This window comes from Argiope bruennichi, chromosome 5, assembly GCF_947563725.1.
Source record: "Argiope bruennichi chromosome 5, qqArgBrue1.1, whole genome shotgun sequence".
Lineage (NCBI taxonomy): Eukaryota > Metazoa > Arthropoda > Arachnida > Araneae > Araneidae > Argiope > Argiope bruennichi.
The window spans coordinates 115368957-115391313 of record NC_079155.1 but is presented as its reverse complement, the minus strand read 5'-3'; the positions used below and the strand labels follow the sequence as shown (position 1 = coordinate 115391313).

General features: G+C 30.8%; 1 protein-coding gene across 3 annotated transcripts in view; it reads left to right on the top strand.

Moving 5' to 3' along the window:
• LOC129968689 (voltage-dependent T-type calcium channel subunit alpha-1G-like) overlaps nt 1-22357 on the top strand; it is a 126041-nt gene that overhangs the window by 61924 nt on the left and 41760 nt on the right. For all 3 annotated transcript variants that reach the window (XM_056082836.1, XM_056082835.1, XM_056082834.1), the window contains 5 exons: nt 5673-5861; nt 13009-13126; nt 13943-14098; nt 17263-17356; nt 21220-21404. In XM_056082836.1, the coding sequence (XP_055938811.1) occupies nt 5673-5861; nt 13009-13126; nt 13943-14098; nt 17263-17356; nt 21220-21404 (742 nt within the window). The remainder of the gene's footprint in view (nt 1-5672; nt 5862-13008; nt 13127-13942; nt 14099-17262; nt 17357-21219; nt 21405-22357) is intronic.

Below are 22357 nucleotides of genomic sequence, written 5' to 3'. Positions count from 1 at the left end.
AAACATACATTTATTCTTCACAACAAGTAGACGTACAAGTAATTTTAGAATAACAATAAAACAAGGTGATGCCACTCAAGCTAAAGTAATTATACAAAATTGTTTGCTTGCTTGCTTGCCGCAACACATGCTAGATACAGATGTTCTTATTTAGGATATCTGGCAGATTTGTATATTAAATCAACACTTCATTCAAAGGCATATAACTCAATTATCAATTTAAATTTCAACTTAATCGGGAGACAATTTAAATAATAAATAATACAAACTTTTTGAATCAGAAGATATAGTTTTTCTTTTTTTGCTTATTAATAAAGATGATACTTTGATAGTGAAATAAGTTGACTAAAATTTAAGTTAAATAAAAGAAATTATTTCTGTGCTTCTTTTTTAAATAGTGTACTTATAAATGGAGTCAAGAAGAAGATACTAAGTCCAAAAGATTAAATTAACGCTTTAGTCCTGTCCTTCCATATTGAAAGCTCACCACTAATGAACATCTTTGGAAACAAGTTAATAGCAATATTTATTTGTAATATTGGCTATTCCATTACTTAGCAAGAAAAGTTTCATCAGAAAAATATTTTATTTCCATAATTTATCTCATATAAATCAATCTTTTCTCAATTCTATTCTAATACAATAATTATATTTAATGCATTTACTTAATGGATGTAAATTTACAGATTTGTTTACGAATCGGAAATATTCCATTGTTTAACACGTTTGCCTCAGGCAGAGTAGAAATTGTGTCTCAATTATTATATATAATTTGCCTGGCAACAAATCAAAAGTACTTTCATTACATGAAATGAAAAGTTTCCAAAAAACGTTTTAGATTTTATAAAATCAAAACATTTTAGTCAATCGTAATGACTTTGGAATGACATATTGCTTTATGCGAATACAATAGTGAAAATCAATATTACCATTTACAATTTCATAGAAAATATTATCTTTTTCCAGTTGATACTGTGATCCATTGGTTTACTCACTCCTATTTTCTAATAGCACTCAGTGATAGGATGGTGCATTTCAAGTTAAAGTAAGTTCAACAGAACGAAGCAATATTGCACATCTTCAGATAGAACAGTATCATTTGATGATCCGTGAAGATTTTAGCATTCTTCATGCAAGTGTTAAACTTTGCGGACATTATCAGAAGACGCTTTCTAATGAAAAATCATTGTTATTTTCATTCGCTTTTATTTTAGTTCTATCAGTAATTTCAGAAACGATTTTATGTGAAAAATAAAATTACTTGAACTCGGGCAGATGTAATCAGGTAGAAGTATTTAAAGGTGGAATTGAGTTGTGATTCACTAAAATAGAATCTAATGACACTAGTACAAAAAAGAGCATTTATTTAATTGCATTTTTAAATAGGGTTTTAGTATTGTGAAATACTAAGCAGAGTTAAATGTGCTGAAAATGTTCTCTAACGTTTTATGAATATCTCTGAATTCCAATGTCATATCGCACCTGATACAATATCACATTGAACAGAATTTTGTAATAAAATGATTTCATTAGTATATTGAACGAAACATTTGAGCGCTCAAAGATTCCAAATGTTAGAAGGTTAAATTTTTCAAGCGTATAAATTACAAGTAACAATGAAAGGACAGTGAGAGTAACTTAGTGTTGTGCATGCACAGTTTATAAATTTGAAAAATGATGCAAAACGCAGAACGGTGGGAAAACGAGGGCGGGGAGCGGAACGAGACTGGTTAGCTTCTTCCAAACTTGTCTGGAATATTCACTAATAAAATTATTATTATCTCCCCTCCCCCTCTTATATAAAAATTGAGGATATGCGGAAGAACCACGATTTCCAAGAGTGTTCGTAATGCATCTTCAGAATACGCATATGAGTGTTTTATACTCCTTATTAAAATTCAGAAAGTTGAGTAAACATTTTGGATACTTTTTTCGACTGATTGCAATACTTTCGCGCAGTATAGAATTTTATTAAAAATATCAAATACTAAATTTGTTGCTGTTTATAATGACACTTGCCATGGACAAGCTCGCTGACGAAGTCAGCGATTTTAAGCCAAGGGAGAGTCTCTTATTTTAGTACCGCCAACTAGAGCCAAGAGTACGTCTTAACTACTCACCCATTACATTCGCTTGCACAACCCCTTTTTACGGGGGGGGGGTACATTCACACATCTCCCAGATAGAACAGATGAAGAACAACCATTCCCGAATCGGGACTCAAACTCAGGACGCCTAGATCACGGGGAAGACGTGCTATCCCTATGCCAGGACGCCGGCTATGCTAAATTTAATTTAGTTTAATTGTTACTGTCTAGAGATATCGCGTTTATATGCATGAAGATGTACAAGTCGATAGATGGTACATTTGTAGATTATTTTATTCAAAATTTAATATGCCGGCGTCCTGGCATAGGGGTAGCGCGTCTTCCCCGTGATCTGGGCTTCCTGGGTTCGAGTCCCAGTTCGGGCATGGTTGTTCTTCATCTGTTCTATCTGTGATATGTGTGAATGTACCCCCTGTAAAAAGGGGTTGTGCAAGCGAATGTGATGCGTGAGTAGCTAAGACGTTCTCTTGGCCCTAGTTGGCGCTACTAAAACAAGAGAAGCTCCCTTGGCTTAAAATCGCTGACTTCGTCAGCGAGCTTGTCCATGGCAAGTGCCATTATAAACAACAACAAAATTTAGTATATGTAGATCCTAAATGTAATATAGATGCTAAGACTGTGTACTTAACTTTATCCACCTAACTCTGCTTTTTGTGGTTAACGTGATCACATGTACCCGGATAGCCAGAGGGACAGACTTTCTCTAAGTGGATTTCACCCAAAATTTTATGGAAATCTGTTAAACTGGGTGTAAAGACCACACGCCACATTTCATACGTTTAGCTCAAAACATTCCTGTATTACCGTGTTCACAGACAAATAGATAAACATAATTTTAAAAAATGTATTTTTCGGGCTCAGAAAAATCTGAAACTTGAGGATTCGTCAAAATCTAGAAGTCGATTTTTTTTAATGATTGCATTACTTTATTCTTGAATATTTCACATTCGAGAAAGTAAAAATGGCTTGAAGTAAGATAAAGACGATGGGAAAAAAATGAGAATTATTTTATCAAAATCTTTAAAATGTTACGTATATTTTAAATAAAATTAAGTACTCGTGTTTTAACGGACTTTATTTAATTTTTTAGAAATACTTGCTAACTACACGAAATCATATTACGAAAATAACCTAAGACTTAAAATCATTAGCTCCCTTTATATTATTTCGTTATTTCATTCCTTAAAAGAATGTTTTATAATTCATTTGGTATTTGGAACAAAGATAGTGATCTTACATTCTTTTAATTTTCTTCCTCTTCATCTTATCTTTAATACAGCTGATAATATCCCACGTGATAATTTCTTACCCTCCAAAGCAAAAAAAGAACGTTTTTAAATTAATAAAGGGGCTTCACCTTCCTAAACAAAGAAAGGTGTTACTAAGGGCAGCCCACTTATCACACGCAGCTGAAAAAAAAAATGGTATAAAACACGGGATTTTATTTCACTTAAGGAAAATGACGCAATTTTTCAAATGCACAGATTTCCTATCTTCCATTTTTTTATAAACTATTAGCTACTAGACTTTGATTTACACTTTAAACACAAAAAAAAAGAAAAAAAATGAATAGTTTTAATTGACTCTCCAGTAAAGATAAGAATAGAGTAAGTAAATTTAGAAGCAAGGAAAAGAAAGTAGAATCGAAAAAAGACAAAATAAAGTTTCGTAAGATGTTACATCAAAGAATAAAAGAATGAATAAAAATTAAGGTATTCTTTATTTTTACAGATAATGAAAAGTGGAAATTTTCTTGAAACAAAAGCAATGTAGAGACGGATGTGGAAGTTTGAATGGAAACAAAGGAATTAATTTATAAATCCACTTCCACTGTTTAATCGAATTAAAATAAAAATATAAAATATCTTTATTTATCATAAGTATATTTAATTTTCCTTATTTTGAAAACAATAAATGGATGGAAACAAAGTGATTAGATTAATTTATTTATGATATTTGCTCGCTGTAATAAAAAGCCATCCATTATCTTTAAGCAAAACCTTTTTAGAAAAGAATTACTTTAAATATCTCATTTTAATAGACAGAGATTAGTGTTAGAATATGCTACATTGTAGGGACAATGGAATAAAGTTTAAATAAAAAAAAAAGCGTTCAATAAAACTTATTGAAAACTTAATCAATATTTGATTACCGAGAATCCGCCTTATTATCCGAATTATTCTTTAAACGGTCGTCAGTATGCTAAAAGCCATTATGTATTGTTTCAAGCATTTAATTTCATTAACTGATTCTGGAGATCTAAAAAAATGATTCATAAATATTTATTATACTGGGTCACGTTAATAATTGCGTGAATCACCAATGATTCACACTCGCTCTCTGATTAGATGACTCACTCTCTATTATATATAAACAAAGACAGAGATAAAGCAAAAAAAGTAGCTTCTAATTAGATAAATAATCCTAATCACAGGCTTGAACTAGGACAGAAAACGTGTTAAACTTAAAAGTCGAGTTTTTTTTTTTTTTTTTTTTTTTTTTTTTGAAGTCATTTTTACCATAGAACTTGGGCTCCAAAATGGTAAAGGAATTAAATAAAATTAAAGAAAGACGAAATAAAGTGAGCATCACAGGTTTAATAAAAATATAAATTAAAAACAACGCGACAATGCAATTGCATCTCTAACTTGACGAACAATATACATAAAATGCATTACTTAGGAGGATGAGTCCTTTGAAAACTTAATTTAAATATTCAAAATTTCGATTGTGCATATTTGTAGTATTTCTTATTGTATCTGTTTCAAAACGTACAATTAATAAGGTTGTTATTCGAGCTGCTGTGAATGAGTACTCAAACTTGCAAAATTTTGGCTAAACTATGAAACTAAATGTATAGCAACTCTCTTCATCCTCGGCCCATTAAGGTTTTTAGAGAATAGCCACACATTGTTTTCGAAAGAAATTTATTGTGTACAATAAAAAAATTTGTACAGAATTTTTTTATTACAACATAATAAATGTTTATATATATATAATAACAACCACTTTGAAATTAGTGTGTTCTCAAACTGAACTGAATGCTCAGAGAGAAAAAGAGTTTCTGCTTAGGTGTACGGCATCTGTAGTATTGCATGGAAATATAATCTTAAGCGAAGCCGCAAAATGGAACAATAGGGGATGGAGCCGATGTATTATGTGTTAAAAATGGTTCTATATATATACGTCATCTGCAAGTAAGAATTCATTTTTTGTTTCTGAAATTTTTATTAGTCGGCAATAGACCTTTGTTTACAAATTGTGCTATTTTTTATTGCGATTTTACTTTATTGCTTGATGAACAGTTTAATCTCAATTCACATTTTCGGCAATTGTGAAAAGATACACAAACAAAAGAGAACATGTCTCGCCTCACCAGTGGATCACGTTCCACAATTTGGGCAGCGTATGGTCGGTACTCTACAACAAGAATGAACTAATTTGCCAGTAAAGAAACACTAAATAATATTAAAAAGCAAATAAAACTTAATATTTAGGTTCGAAACATATTCAGCAATTCCAAAATTCTCTCATTTAAGAACTGTTTCTCCGTTGTTTTTTCAGCTTGGTGGAGTTGTTCCAGAGCAGCGGCGGCAGCGGCCTCTCCGTGCTGCGCACCTTTCGACTGCTGCGAATTCTGAAGCTGGTGCGCTTCCTCCCCGCGCTCCGTAGGCAGCTCATCATAATGCTCAGGACCGTCGACAATGTCGCAGTTTTTTTCGCTCTTCTCATCCTCTTCATATTCATCTTCAGGTATCAACTTCCTGTCATCTACACTTTTTCCGATATAAGCCTAGCAATCTTATCGCAAACAGTTATACCATCCAAAGTGGGTTCACAAACGCAAAAGTCTTTGTAACTTCATTTTTCCGATGTAAGCCTAGCAGTCTTATCACAAACAGTTATACCATCCAAAGTGGGTTCACAAACGCAAAAGTCTTTGTAACTTCATTTTTCCGATGTAAGCCTAGCAATCTTATCACAAACAGTTATACCGTCCAAAGTGGGTTCACAAACGCAAAAGTCTTTGTAACTTCATTTTTCCGATGTAAGCCTAGCAGTCTTATCACAAACAGTTATACCATCCAAAGTGGGTTCACAAACGCAAAAGTCTTTGTAACTTCATTTTTCCGATGTAAGCCTAGCAGTCTTATCACAAACAGTTATACCATCCAAAGTGGGTTCACAAACGCAAAAGTCTTTGTAACTTCATTTTTCCGATGTAAGCCTAGCAATCTTATCACAAACAGTTATACCGTCCAAAGTGGGTTCACAAACGCAAAAGCCTTTGTAACTTCATTTTTCCGATGTAAGCCTAGCAATATGAAGATCGTATCGCAAACAGTTATACCATCCAAAGTGGGTCCACAAACGCAAAAGCCTTTGTATTATCTTCATTTTTCCGATGTAAGCCTAGCAATGTGAAGATCTTAACACAAAAAGTGGTACTACCCAAAGCGGGTCCACAAACGCATAAGCCTTTGTATTATCTTCATTTTTACGATGTAGGCCTTGCAATGTGAAGATCTTAACTGATAAAGTTACATTATCCAAGGAAGATTCACAAACACAATGCACAGAAGCCTTTTCTCGCATTACGTAGCTTGGTACGGATTTCGAAACTCTTTGCTATTTTCACGCGGTTTTAAATAAAAGAAAAAATTTTAAAAATTTTAAAAACTTATTTTATCAAATAATAAAATTAATCTAAAATTTATTTCACCATTTAAATTTATGTATTTATTTAATATTTATTTATTTATTGTTTGTAAAAATGGTAAAAATACCCAACTAGTTATTGTATCCTCATCATTTTAGAAAATGAAATTGCTTTTTATTGCTTACAAATTTTTTAATGTAATTTTATTTTTAATGAAAATAAATCCTGGTTCTACTCTTTCTATTAAATTTGCAGCAATTTTACTCAGTCCATTGGCTTATTGAGAATATTATCAATTTTTATTTTTGTACAATGCAATAAAAGTTTTCAATGAATAAAAATAAATAATATGATCTTTTGTACTTTAACCCTTTCTAAGGCCGTGGGAAGTATGCTTCTCACCAAATTTAAAAATCTTTGTATGGAATTATGTAGGTTGGCATAAGTTCTGACAAATTTTTTTTAAAAGACAGAAACTTAGATGCTTCAGTTCTTTATCTCACACCAAATGATGTCTTGGTTTGTCACTAAATTATTAATTAACCAAATTGATTAATTAATCAAATTAAATCTATTTAATAAGCTAAATTAATCCCTTTTCTTATTCTAATTACAAGCCTAAAAACATTTTAACATAATATGACTAGAAAAAATGGCCCTTTAAAGGGTTAATTGCATCGAATCTGGAGGCTAAGGGCTTTTTTAATTATTATTTATTTCTTCACATATTCCAAATTAAAAGGCGGGCAAGTTAGCTTTATTGGGAATATTTCTTGTTTAGTTGATTGCTAAGAATGGTTTTGTTGGTTACAAAGGTGAAGTTTCTGAGTTTTCCTCTTGTTCGCAAATTAAAGATTGAAAAAAACGGCTCATTTTAGAGTCAAAGTCATTGACATTAAAAAAAATTAAGCTAATACAATGTTTGTTTGTATTCTTGTCGGATGTTTAATGCATTCAAGAAATTATGAAAACCAAAACTTATCATTTTTTCGAAAAGTCTTGGTTTAAGGAAAATTTGGGTTTTAAATGCCGAAGGAAAATAACTTTAACATTGCAAATAATCGAGTTTGATGTATATTGTGAAGGAGATTATTTTAATATTATTTACATGTTATTTGTAATTTGTATTTCAGCGAGAACGATTATTCTTGTAAACAAGAAATTAAATTGCTCAGTATTTTCACGTAAAAAATTGAAACAAAAAAGCTGTGCCAATGTTAAATGAGTTGGCAGACGAAAGTGTATCATTATGACTAATGTCTTGTAACATTCGAAAACATGCTTTAAAAATTCTGAATAAATATTGTCATCTGAAAATTTTGTAATTGTCTATTGCAAAATTTATCATTACAATAATATGAAGTATTAAGAATATTAATAATTTGAAATATTAAAAGCATTGTTTGTTTGTTTTTTTTTCCTTTCTAAATATCTAAAAATAAATGGAGATGTCTCCTTCTCGGCTTCCATGCACACTTCCACATTTTCATTTTGTGTTTAAGTCTATCGTATAGTGAAAAAAAAATCGAGTGCTCATTTTGTAATATTTTATACTCCATTAAATTAATTTGTTCTCAAATTTGTTGTAAATTTAAAATTTTAATTTAAAGCCAACATTTTAAATTTCATTATTCATGATCGTTAAGCCTAATGGCATATATAGGCTAGGCATTTGGCAACTAAATAGGCTAAGCATTTGCCTAGGGCAATTAAATTGAAAGGAGTGACAAGTCGATTAACACCTAGGAAATGAACGCTGCATTTATGCCTTTGCTTTAGATTCTCCTCAAGGCCGTCCTTGCGTAGAGCTTTTGGAACGAAATTATTTCAATTAGATGTCGTTTATCAATACATATTTTTTATCAAACGATTGGTTCCATACATTAGTATTTCTCTCTTCAAGATCAGAATGGGGGTGGATATGTGTCTGTGAATCATTAGATTTTCGTAAATATAAACAGAAACGCATGTTTGCTAATGTTAAAGGAAACAAAAAATGATTTTGAATTGTCTGTTACAATTTATACTCTCATTTGGGCTAGGATGTTCATTTAGCTGGATTTTATTCCTATCAGTTTCATTTGTGAAGTCACGGTTACAATTCCGCATATTTTTCTGGGGAATATGTAAATTTATGGTTAAGATATTATCTATAAATTTTTCCGATGACAATAACAAAATAAATAATTTATAATAAAATAGATGATTAAAAACTTAGAAGATGCATAGTTTAATATAAGAAAGCTGAAAACTAGGCACTGCCTATGAAAATAAATTCTGTAATGTCTACATTGATTAGAGTTTTGAGATATTTTTTTTTTTGACCTTAAAGCATAAATTAGCACCATTTTTATGAAGTACTTTAAAATATTAATTGTACATATTTATTTTTCTTATGTTTTTTTTTATATTTTGCATCAATAATCTGATGTTACTTTAAGTACTGTCGATCATAATAAAATGCACTATATTTATTTTTTTAGAGTTAAATATCGAGTATTTTTTATTGCATTTTTTAATCATGACTGAAAATAAGATAGATATTCAAAAAAAATTTCATTTCTAAGATTACTAAAAAAATTATTAAAAAATTTTCATTTCTAAAAAATTTTATTTCTAAAAATTTCTTACACAGATCCATAGCGTTCTCACGTATGGATTTATCCAAACTTTTTATACAAAACTGCAACTATAGTCGCATAGATAAAATATTAAACTCTTTTCTCCTTCATTTTCTTTTGGGGTCACAGATTTGGTGATATAATCTTTGCTTTAGTACAAAAGGATTCCCAGCTCCGAGAAATCACCGCGTAAATTGTGTAAATTGATTTGGTTCAAGTCAATTATTGTGGCCATTCTCATTATTATTCTCATTATTGTGGCCAAAGTTCAAGCGCCTTCCCTTTGATGTATCATGGAGATATAAAAAAAAATGTAACCGGCTAAGGTGTTGTTCTTATCATCTGAACAGGATTCAAAATTATGAAATCCATCCGAAAATAGCCCTCTTGTTGGTACGATACTCGACGTGAATATAACTAGAATGCATCTGTTTACTTTAATGTCTATATACATAACATACATAGAGAAAGATAAAGAGACAATTCAAAATATTTTTTATTTCCATTGATAAATCTAAATCCTGGATATTGATCAAAATCTCGACCTCTACCTTTGAATATTAAGTTTTCCTGACTATGGAAAGAGTTGGTAGATGGTTAATAGCTTCTTATTTAACTCGTGTCATCCAGTTAAAAAAGTAATCAAAACTCTCAAAAATAAAGCAAAGCACACAAAAACTGATATACGTTGTTACTTCAGTTATTGTAAAAAGACAATGAAACATTACATTTTGTATAAACTGTTATCGAATAATTCATTTTTAACGAAAGTCACAATATTGCGATGTTGATTCTAAATGTTTCTGATTTTAGTTTTCAGAGCCAGAATTTTTATTCACAGCTTCTATAACTATAACAAAAAATGTGGTCAAATATCCTGCCAAACTTAAAAGACGCAAACAAGTTCCTCACTCATTTTTATAGAAATATCGTTTGAATAATATGCCTGCTAATTGAAAGAAAATAATTGGCATTAAGGAAATAAAAAAATACTCCCACCAACCAGCAACAAATAAAACTCAAACTAGGGAATTAAGCAGCGAAAACAATAATTAAATCGCTGACATTCTCTCTTCTCTGTACCAATTTATTAAAATAAAACGAAAGCATACATGCACCCACTCTCATAATTCATCTGAAAGAACTGAGACTAAATAAACAGCGAAACTAATTAATTTTCGTTAATCGATAAACATATCAAGATGTTTGTGTTATCCACAGTCTTGTGAATGGCTGGTAAATGTCACACATAAATACAAATCTGAAGGAAGGATGTGGTAAAGAGATATTAAAAATTGCAGAATCGTTCATCCCATGTGTCAAAGAGCAAGCAACTGAGGAAATTTAAGAATGATGTTAGAAATAAAAGGTTAAAAAATGTTTAGGCTGTCAAATACATTTGCTTTGATGGAAATAATGAAGCATTGGTGAAAAAAAATTTAATATAGGAAAATAATAACATTATAACTGTGAGTAAAAAAAAAAAAAAAGTTTTTGAATTATAGATTTCGTATTAACTGAAGTGATCAGCTGATTTTCGAATTTCGATTAAATATCCCGGATTGGAAAAGTTTTCCCATTTTGTACCTATATTAAATTAAATGACCTTTATTTTACTTTCAAATAAAGAACTCGTCTGAAAAAAAATTATAATTAAATGTTTTAAAAGTTTTTAAATGCGATAAGAAAAAAGAAAAAATGTCTGTTCCTACTTTTGCAAGACGTATGCAGTGACCCATATTAGCTGAAACAGTCCTGATACCCTAATTTGTGTCTCCTAGAAAAGTTCCATGCCCTAATTTGCATTAGTCTTGCAGAGTCCTATTTTATACTTCATTAACGAATATAACATATTAAAAAAATAAATAGCCTTATTTTAATTTTTATAAAGATAATTTCGGAAATTTCCTTCTTTCTAAATCATACTATTTTTTAGAATAGTTGAATCATTACTTTCTCATATCTGTGTTTCCAAGAAAAATAAGATGTCCCTAATTTGGATTAATCTTACAATGCCCCATTTTATTCTTAATTGTTCAGTTGATCGTATTAAAAAATATTAACTAGTCTTATTTTCATTTTTTTCAAAATTAATTTCTAAGTTTTATTTTTCTAGCTATAACTACTCAATACTTTCTTTAATACGATCCTCTTTTATATATAGAGAAAATGAAATAAAAAGATTAGCAAAACATTTAGTTTGATGTTCTTTATTATTTTCATTTTTAATTTTACAATTTTATTTTTATTTTTATTTCTAATCTTGTCTTTCTTTACCCTCTTCCTTAATCAGCTTGTTTGAATGAAATTCATAAATTTTGGTCACTTTCTGTTAAAAAAAAATACATAATACTAATTTCAAGCGGGAAGTATTGTAAGTTTTATTTATATATGTTTTTGATCTTTGGAATTTGAATTTTATTACACAGATTTCGGTATAAAACATGATAATAAAAAGTATAAGGTCTTAATATGTATTTAGATAGAGAGATAGATTATATTTAACTAAATATGCTTGGAACTATATTAATAATATGGTTATGTGTGTGTAAAACATCTTTTAGCAGTTGCGTACCCGAAGAGAAGACTCTTTTGAATTTTTAACTTCTATCTATTTCATCTCTGGGGGCATATTATGTACAAAGAATAAGCGGTTATAAAAATGTCAGTCTACATCGCGACACAAGAACAGAAGAGCAAAAGAGACCGAAATTTTCTTTTCAATGGTTTTTGTAATGAGATTTTGATAGGCATTTCTTTGACATGGGCAAATTTTAGGATAGGGAAATTTAGGTATCATTAAAAGAATATTCTAAGCATTAAGGATTTTTATCCCTTCATTCAGAGCGCGAGAAAATGCAAAAGTAAGAATTTTTATAGAACCCGTGTTGAAATTAATTAAATAAAAAGTGGAATTGGATCAGGAAATAAGAGAACATTTTAGAATGAAGTTTATGTGGGTTAAATTAACATAAAAATTTGGAAATTAATTAGAATTTAAATTATATATATATATATATATATATATATATATTGTAGACGGTATTTGTGCTGAGAGCACCTGAAAGAATTTTTTATTGTTAAAAATTGGTATAATTCCATTTATTGATCATTTGATTCATTGAAAGGAAATTTGAATGCGGTTTTGTTTATTCTTTCTGCAAATCCGAATTATGACCTGAGAAATGTAAAAATTTCACCGCTAAAAATATGAAGCAAAAATATGACTAAAAAAGCAAGTTAGCGGTATTTAACAATTAAAAAAAGATGGTTTCCGGAAAAAGGAATGCCATTGGAATCGAAATTAAAGAATTACTAGGCTATCATTTTTACACAGTTAAATTTACCGCTATTACATCTTGATAGGCATAGGAAAACTGCGATTAAGTAGTTTAAGAGCTTTTAAATTTCAATTTGAATTAGTCCAAAATGATTTCGGTATGAATGAAATATTTAATTGTAGTTACGATTTTCACTTAACTACTCGAACAAAAATGATGTTTGTTATTGCTTGGAATTTTTGTGACTGAAATTAAAGAAAATTTAATGCAATGTTAAAAATGGGGTTTCATTTCCTCTGCACTTATTTAAATGTTTGATTTGTTTTGTTTTGTTTTAGTATCCTTGGCATGAACTTGTTTGGCTGCAAGTTCTGCAAGAAACTTCCAGACGGCACAACGCAGTGCGATCGGAAGAACTTCGATACCCTGCTGTGGGCCATTGTTACGGTCTTCCAGGTAAGATTCTTTCATAATAATTACGACTCGAACAGATTCTATTCTTAGCATGCACACCTTTTAGGGCCCGAGATAGCCTGATTGATAGGGCGTTGGATTCGCATTTCTTGGGTTGTGAGTTCGAACCCCTGCGGACGAAGACTCTCTATATACATGGTGGCTGGTACACGCATAAATCTGTCGTAGCTACAAAGTCCTCCAAGTCGTGACAATACAACTGAGGGTACTAGATCAGAGGTGATAGGTGAAATAAAGATCTGTGAATGCAATGTATGAATAAAGTCCGCCACATGAAAAAGGCTGTGGCGCGTGAGTAGCTAAGACGCACTTCTGGCCTTAGATGGCTCTACTGAAACACGAGACGCTAAAGGTCTGCTTAAAATCGCTGACTTCATCAACAGACTTGTCTATAACAAGTGCAATAAGCAACAACCACTCGAAATCAGCACTCTTAAATCATTGAAACCGAAACCGACAATTAGAATATAACGGAGCAGCATCACAATTAGTTTCTAATAGCGTTTAATGCACTTTGACAGCAGATTTTTACAAATCAAGCAAGAAAAGCAATGAATGCCGCAAATCCAATTTGGAACGTCCCATGATTGGAGTATTTATACACTGAATAACTCAATAATACTGAATGGAAAACTTTCAAAATGATAACAATAAAGTCGCATGTTTACCAATAGATGTCGCTGATTAAAATATATGCAAGAACCTAATATTTCTTTTCACAAATATCTTAACTATTTTGAAATAAACAAAACACTCCTTAATAAATTCTGATTTGCATATTTTCTTCTTTTCTTTAAGATTCTGACACAAGAGGATTGGAATGTCGTTCTATTCAATGGAATGGAGAAGACCTCCCACTGGGCAGCTCTTTATTTCGTCGCTCTCATGACATTCGGGAATTACGTACTCTTCAACCTCCTCGTGGCTATCCTGGTGGAAGGGTTTTCAGCAGAGGTGAGGAAACATGCCCCAATGCCACATGTTGAACTACGCTGACGTTAGAAAGACAAGAGACATACAAACAGTCGATTTTTCAATTCCATCCTACTAATTTAAAAATATTTCACCGATTCCGAAAATGTGTAATATCTATATATCTTTAAAAAAAACCTTAAGTACATAAATTTACTTTTAAAAATGTAAACAATGAGAATTTTAACAATTTATCAATATTTTATATTTTTCTTATAGCATGTCTCACAAATTTAGATACATTTATATGATATTTTTTTTATGGAGTTCACTTAAAAATAAAAAGCATTGTTTTCAACTTCTTCTGTAAACGATTTTTGCATCCCAGAATCTCCCAGTTTCCTTTAGCACACAATAGATTAAATTCGCATTAAATAGTTGATGAAGATCGTTAAATATTCATTTTGTTTTAATTGTTCTGTTACTTCTGCGTAAAAATAATATATAACAAAAAAAGAAGGAAATAAAAGAAAAAGTATTGTTAGAAAAAGCATTGCGATGTTTTCCTTCATTATAATTGACTTAATTTTTATGAAGGTATTCCTATTAATATAATATTTTCAACACGATTCTTTGCCTCTTTATACACAAAAATTGAAAAATGAACTGTGTCCTTTATAAATGGTTAAAAATTTTATGATGATCATTAAAAAAATTGAATAACCATATTTTGTGAAAAACCTAAGAATCAACTTATTTCTGTATTTTTAATATCAAAAATATATGCTCGTTAAATGTTATGCTTTTATCTTTGATTAAGTGACTGTCTTCACTTTCGCAAAAATTATTACTTTACAAAAGCAAATGCAATTTATTCCGAGATAATTATATGTATAAAATATAAACTCATCTTAAACTGACTGGAGCAAACATCAGTTTAAACACTCACGAACGTAATTATAAGCAGATTATAGCTACCATGTTTGGATATCGTCTCAAATAGTTAAAAAAATCTTGCTAAAATATAAAATTCAGATCATATTGTGGCCAATAGATTCAGAAATTTTTTCTGCGCTTTGTAAATTTACTGAAAAAATAAACATCTTGAAGTTTTCATTCATCAAATATTTTTGCGTTGACATTTTAAAAAGTATAAGTGAAAGTATTTGAGCACATTTGGGGAAGTATATTTCTAAAAATAAAATATATTGCTGTCTTTTATAACATAAAAAGAAATTATTCTGCATTGATATCAAATTGATGAAAGTCCCGATAAAATAAAATAAATTCCAGGAAAGTGGCTGCTGTAACTGCTTAGTTTACAAAAGACTTTTCCAATTGTATCGATTTATATTTTTGATACAATATATAATTTGTATTCTTGATACAAAATAACATAGAAATGCCAAATTACAAAAATTAGCTGGTGAAAGCAAGTACTGAACAATAAAGATTTTGATGAAATACTGTTGATGATGAATGTATTTGATTATGATTAAACAGTATATACCTCTTTTATGTTTTTCTCTTTAACATTTTTAAGTCGTTCACAGCGCTTTCTTTTTATTCCTTTATATGATTGAGGGGTAATGTTTGTTTCTGATGATGTACGTTTTCATCCCAATTACATTGCTCGAAAAGCATGAAAGCAATTAAATGCTAAATACAGGGTGATTCCAAATTCATGGTATAAACTTGGAGGGGAAATAAAAAAACAAGGATACGCATAATATTCAAAAAAGGAAACCCAGGTCGAAATCCAATTTTTTTCAGTCATAAATAAAGGGTGTTTCAGTTCATTTGAAACAAGATGTTAGTTTCTAATATGTGCTAAATCATAATGTCCATTCAGCAATTGCTCACTAGTAATGTTTTAATGAAATTTTGAACAGTAGTGCGTTTATTTGAAATATTCATTTGTTGTAATAGGAAATACATGGTAGATCAACCCTGGTTTACTGATTTATTATGCATCGATTACTTTTCTGGGGACATCTGAAAAGTCTTTTTTTCATACTCCGGTTGAGTCAGCTGAGGATGTCGTTTCTCGAATTTCACTCGATGCTACTCGTGTAGGTAAAATACTTGGCACCTTTGGCCACTTTCTTTTGTCGCTCCATTAACACTTTCAAACCGATATTGTTGTTAATTAACGCAATTTTGAATAGTTCTTGTAAACATTACACTTGTCAACAATGCCATCAATAAATGATTTGTCTTTTTTTATCTCTTATTTGCGTCACTTGCATCCGTATGTTCCTGTATAATATATGTTTGTTTTAAATAAATGTGATACAGGTTAAAATTTCAATAAAATATATTCTCTAATGTAGAAGTAAGAAACAAAACATCTGGTATCTGTTAAATTGAGACACCCTGTATTTATGACTAAAGAAATAGATTGCTACCAAGGTTTCCTATGTGAAAATTATTCGTATTCTTGTTCTCTACCTCCACTCCAAATCAGTACCATGAATTTGGAATCACCCTGTATATTAAAGCTTGCTTGTAATTATAAATTCTATAATTTTAAAGAATAATACAGTACACTTCGAGGCCGGATAGGCCGAAGTTCTTTGAACTCATTTCTTTGTCCACCTATACCAGAAGACAAAGTTTTTATACCAAAACTCACTGTAATAATACGAATAATAAGTATTATCTCACTTCTTATTGAGTACTAAGCCCTCCATTTATCTCAATGCGAATGCAGCCGCGGCTCGTTGAATCATAGAAGCAGATGCCCGTAACGTATCGAGTTAAGATAGAAGGTTCTGCACTGGTAGTTTATATTTGTTGATATACTGCACTGCACGTTTGAAGAATTTATTAGAGATAAAGTAAGTCAAAGTCACATTTTAACATAAATTCTGTAATGCTCAATTTAAATGTAGGAAACATAAACAAAACATTAACGTAAATCGCACGCCTAATTCTAAAGATAACTGATTTTATTTTTCACTGATAGACGATTACTATGAAAAACTAACCATGAGATAAAAGTCAAAATTTACAGTTCTTAGGTTTTGAAAAAGTCCTTCATAGATAATTTAATAGATGCCTTGTCTTCCTCATTTAATTACGATAAAGGAAAACTAGGCCGGATAGTATGGGAGCCGGACAGTCGCGAACCGCATATTCGGAGTATTGGCATTTTTGATTATCCAAGATCTATTCATCGAGTTGTCTCCTCGTCTGTTTTGCAGGATGATAAACGGGATTCGGCTAGCAGCTGCTCGTTATGTGAGAAGCAAGAATTGGCCGAAAAATGGGACGATCCCAAGGATAACATAGAAAAAGGTAAGTTTAAGTCTTCTGACTTTAGCTTCATTTTAGCTTTCACTGTGCAATTTGATTTTTCTTCTACGTTCGCGATTCCGTTTTGCGAAAATTTAAAGAACAAAAAAAGTATTTGAAAGTGTTGAAACCTTAGCGCAAAGATGCAATAAAGACTTTGAAAATAGTTTCGGGTGAAACATTTCAGAATTTTGTTATGACTCGAGTCGAATAAATATTTTGAATGTTGTCATTTTCCCTTGATGTTTATCTTATTTTAATGTCTTTATGGATGTGGATCCTTTTATGACAATCCTAATCCTAGGCCATTTCCTAGTTCATGTAACAAACAAATTTTAACTGTACTGTCTAACAAAAAATTTTAAACTAAATTACATTTACGTTTTTACCTTTAACCTTTCCAAAAATTCCCATAATTAATTAGTAAAGCAAACCTTTTTATATACTTTTTGGCCTGAAGTAGAAAAAAATCATTTTTTTTTTCTGACTGTTAATAAAAAATAAAATTTCAAAAATAATTTATCAATTATCTTTTTATTTCCTGTTCCCATTTATAAAAATACGCCCATCTAATATAGAAAAATAGGTAATGAATTAATATATACAAATATTAAAAAAACTATCTGTGCATCGGACAACGCATTGAAAATCAGAAGATCAGAATTAAATCGATTCCCAAAATGATGGTAAAAAAATAGATTTCACAAAATTTAAAAATCGAATACAATTTATTATAGGCATAATGCGCAATTTTGAGAAAAATATTTGAACACAGATGGTGAATTATTCGAATCTTATCCAAAAAAAATGATGATTTAATTTTGATAATCATTTCCGTTCTAACATTTTTCATCTCAGGGAAATAAAATGTACTTTCGCAATACAGGGTATCTCTACACAACTGGAAAAAAATGCAAAGTGTGAAAATTGCTCGTTTAATTTTCATCATAAAGGAAAGACTATATTTGATTGCGGATTGGAAGTGCTGATTTTGAGCAGAAGACCTCTTGGACATACACCAATTTCGGTCGCTCTACAAACGTCGGTAAAGCAAATTATTCCTTGAATGGTGCTTAGAAAGATGGGGCAGATGCTGGAACTTGCACATTTGCCGACACTAATGAAATGGTGGTTGACTGTTAGAACTTATCATCATTTCCTTCCGTCGGCACCATAATCTGTCGATGTATCTAGTGGCACATATGGTCTAATGGCGCCACACTGATATCAATCTAATGACATTTTAGCGGCATTTCTAGTGATCCAATAATTATCATTTTGTCCTTTGTAGATTTATGCAATCGATCTTCAGGCTATTTTTTAATGAAAATGATAGTATTTTATTAAATATACCATAAAATATTAAACCATTAACTTTTAATAAGAATAATGTTTTCAGGAGGAAGGTTCTTTATAATTCCGATTGAATCCAGTGACTTAAAATTCTTCATTGATATTATTAATTTAATTTAATGATCAGGTTATTTATAAGCAAAGAAGTTTTTATTCTTGTAGTTAAAATGTTTTACTCTCCGTTGCTTATTAAGCTTAATAAAAACGCTGAAGATTCAGCAACTCACGCTGAACTAATGGTTCTGAATCATTCGGAGTCTTAGGAAAATATGCTATTAAATTAGACAGTCGTTATATTTTAAACTAATATTAATGATTTCAATACTCTCGATGATTATATCTACATTTTTAATTCCAATTACGTTTTATAACTATTTATTGAGTATTTTTAATCAGTTAATTAAAAGTTGTACGATTTGTTGAGATATAAACAGAAAATTTAATTGTAAAAAAAGAGGATTTAACACAAAATTTCCATACTTAACACCAACTTTCCAAAATCGACGATTTATTTTTCTATCCTTATTCACTATTTTAATGATTATGTATATTAAGAACAATTTTTTATCATTTTTTATTTACTAAAATTTTTATAAAGTTTTGAATTTAGAGCAAAAATTTGTTCTTAATTATTTAAATGATAAATAATTTTATATTATTTATTAAACTTTAATCTAAAAGTCCTTTAAAATACAATTTATTAATACAAATGCCACTGTTTAAAAAAAAGTGAGATACGTTAGCCAAAAATTATAACTTGTTTACTGTAATCATTTTTATTCATATTGTAATCATTATTACGTTTAGTATACGAACAATCATTTTAATATTAAATTAGTGTATTTTTTTAAATGAGATAGCTTGGTGAAAGTTGAAGTTGTTTTATAGTTGAAGCGAATTTGGAAAATTAATGGCTCGTAAAATGAAAGTCATAAAAATATTTTGTAATCGATTAATATCAAAAAAAGATTATGAAGGCAATATTTAAATTCAAATTTGGCCCTTCCATTTTGAAAATTTTTCTGGAATTGAAATATCACATCGTTGTCAAAATAATAACCGACCAAAATCGACATGTGGTCAAATAGCCTTATGCATATCTGCACGGATTTAGACATACATTTTATGAATGGAGTTGTAAACGAAAACTCAGCTTTTTAAAGAATGCACATACAGAAAACCATTTATACTATTTTATGAGGCACTTCGAATGGAAAAGTGTGCATTCCATGGATACTTCGATTACAATTTTTCTTCTTCTAGAGACACAGTAAGAACATGATCTACGAAAATTTCGTTAAATCAAATGGAAATGTAGTGGCTAGACTGTTAATTGCTCATGGAAATGAGGAGCAGAATTTTGACATTCATGCAGGTCATTCCAAAAAGGCGTTATTTTCGTGGTCACTCTTCTGATGAACTGTTGTAGCAAGCTTAATAATTAAAATATTGTTTCTTAGGACTTTAACCTGTCTTTCTGACTTATCTGTTATTCTTATCTTCTTTACATATTAGCACCTTACATAGCCTATTTCTTCACTCGTCTTTTATTAGAAAAACTTTCTTATTTTGGGCCCCTCTATATGCCTTTATATCTTTGCAAGACAGGTTTTGAAACAGCCCATTCAATCGTCATTCATAATATTGTTACGGAACTTCCTCCACTAAGTCCGTAAAGTCAACGGGTTCACTTGAAGTGGGTGTTGTGTTATGGTGTAGCACAATCAACAGCCCTAGTACCGAAAGACAGCTTTATTAATATGAAGAAACGAATACACAGACAACCACACGCAACACACAGAAGCACACTACAACAAACAGTAGCCTACGAGTAGTAATAGGTAGTAATATTTACCACAGTACACAAAGCGACCAGACAGAATTCAGTAGGAGGAGGGAATCTACGTAGGTACTCTCTACGTTCTCTGCAAACGCCTGCAATTCACCACTGCACCTTGCTTTAGCTCTATCCAACTGCCGACTCACTATTACACGACTGGTTACTCTTCATACGACTCGATGCTGCTTTATATAATAAACTCCAGGATTCGGCAAACAGCTCAATTCCCAATCGCGTGAGCACCACTCAATGTCTGCTCTTCGCTGGACGATTCTAAATGTCTGGGAGACTCTCTACACGACTGTATTCGGCTTAGACTGCTGGTCGTTTATACTTTCCGGAGCAGGTTCTGGAACAATCAAGCATATCTCGGCTCCTATGACTTCTATCACCAAAATTCTTGAATATTCCAGTATTATCCATTGTGTCACCAAAATCTCCAAATTCGTCACCAAGCTCGGGATCACTGATTCGGCATCCGATCAGCATCCAATAGAGCTGATCATAAAACGGTCTTTCTTACGATGGAGCTATTTGTGCTGGGAAGCAACATTACAGATTCGTAACAATAGTTTTGTTATCATTAATGCCTGTATTGTCTATAAAGTCTTTCCTGTAGTTGCTAAACATTTCAAAACAACTTGATTAATTCTTCTTCTTTTCGTACCTTTAGAGATCAAGATGAAAGCGTATCCTTACGTACTGACAGTGCTAAAGGAGCACTGCAATGGGAATGGAAATGGTGCCACCACTAATCTATGCTTCCCTCCTGTAATCACCCACACTGCAGCCACACCTCAAGGATCCCCCAATGCCACCTTGGCCCTACAGAGGGAAAAGGCTCTCAATGTCACTCCGGTAAGCTGTTCGTGGTATTCATGGTCACCCAAATTAAAGATCAAACAGAAGCAGTTTGAAAATAATTGCATTATTACATGCTGTCTGCAGAGCTGGAAATATTGCAGAAATTTTATCTTGAAATTTATCCAGCTGCAAAATATAACATGACTAAATCAGTGCGTAGAAATAATAAAGCTTAGTTATGTTGTTTTTCCCCCTTCTTTCTTTTCGCAAGTGCAAATAAAAGTTGGATTTTGAAGGAATGATTTTTAGATATCCCAGATTAATTATAAACATTTCAATGGAAAAACGAAGCAACACTTTTGATTTTTTGGTACGAAATTTTCTTAAGTTTTAATTTAAATAGGGAGTGCTGTTATTTTTTTTTATTTCAAACTGTTTGCATTTCATAGCATCTTAATTGTATACTTGTAAACTGTCCAGGTTCAGGTTTGATCTTTTCAGTGGCAGACATTTTGTGTGAAATATTAATTCTCATAATTGCATAGTGTTGAACTTTTGTAATTAATAGGTGGACTTTTATGACCTATATCATAATCTATCAACATTACAGGAACATCCGCAATTAAAAGAGTACAAACGTCTGATAAACATTAGTACTCTTTTTAATTACTGGTTGATGTTTTTACTTACTCAAGTGTATAAATTGAAATTTCTCTAATTTTATAGAATCATGGCTCTTCCGAGGTATGCATTTTCGACTGTAGATTCCATAGATTCTGTAGATTGACCATAAATTCATAAGCAATACTCAGCTATGAAATGACCCGAAAAAGTAATGAAACTATGTTCAGATACTTTTTGCTGCAGGAAAGAAGAAATTTCAATTAAATAGTAATATGTTTTTCTGTTTACTGTAATAAGAAAAATAATATTTTTGCTTTTAATCGATTATTAGCCAATATTATATATTGTTAATTTCTTCACAAAAAGGCGAAGGAATTTTTATT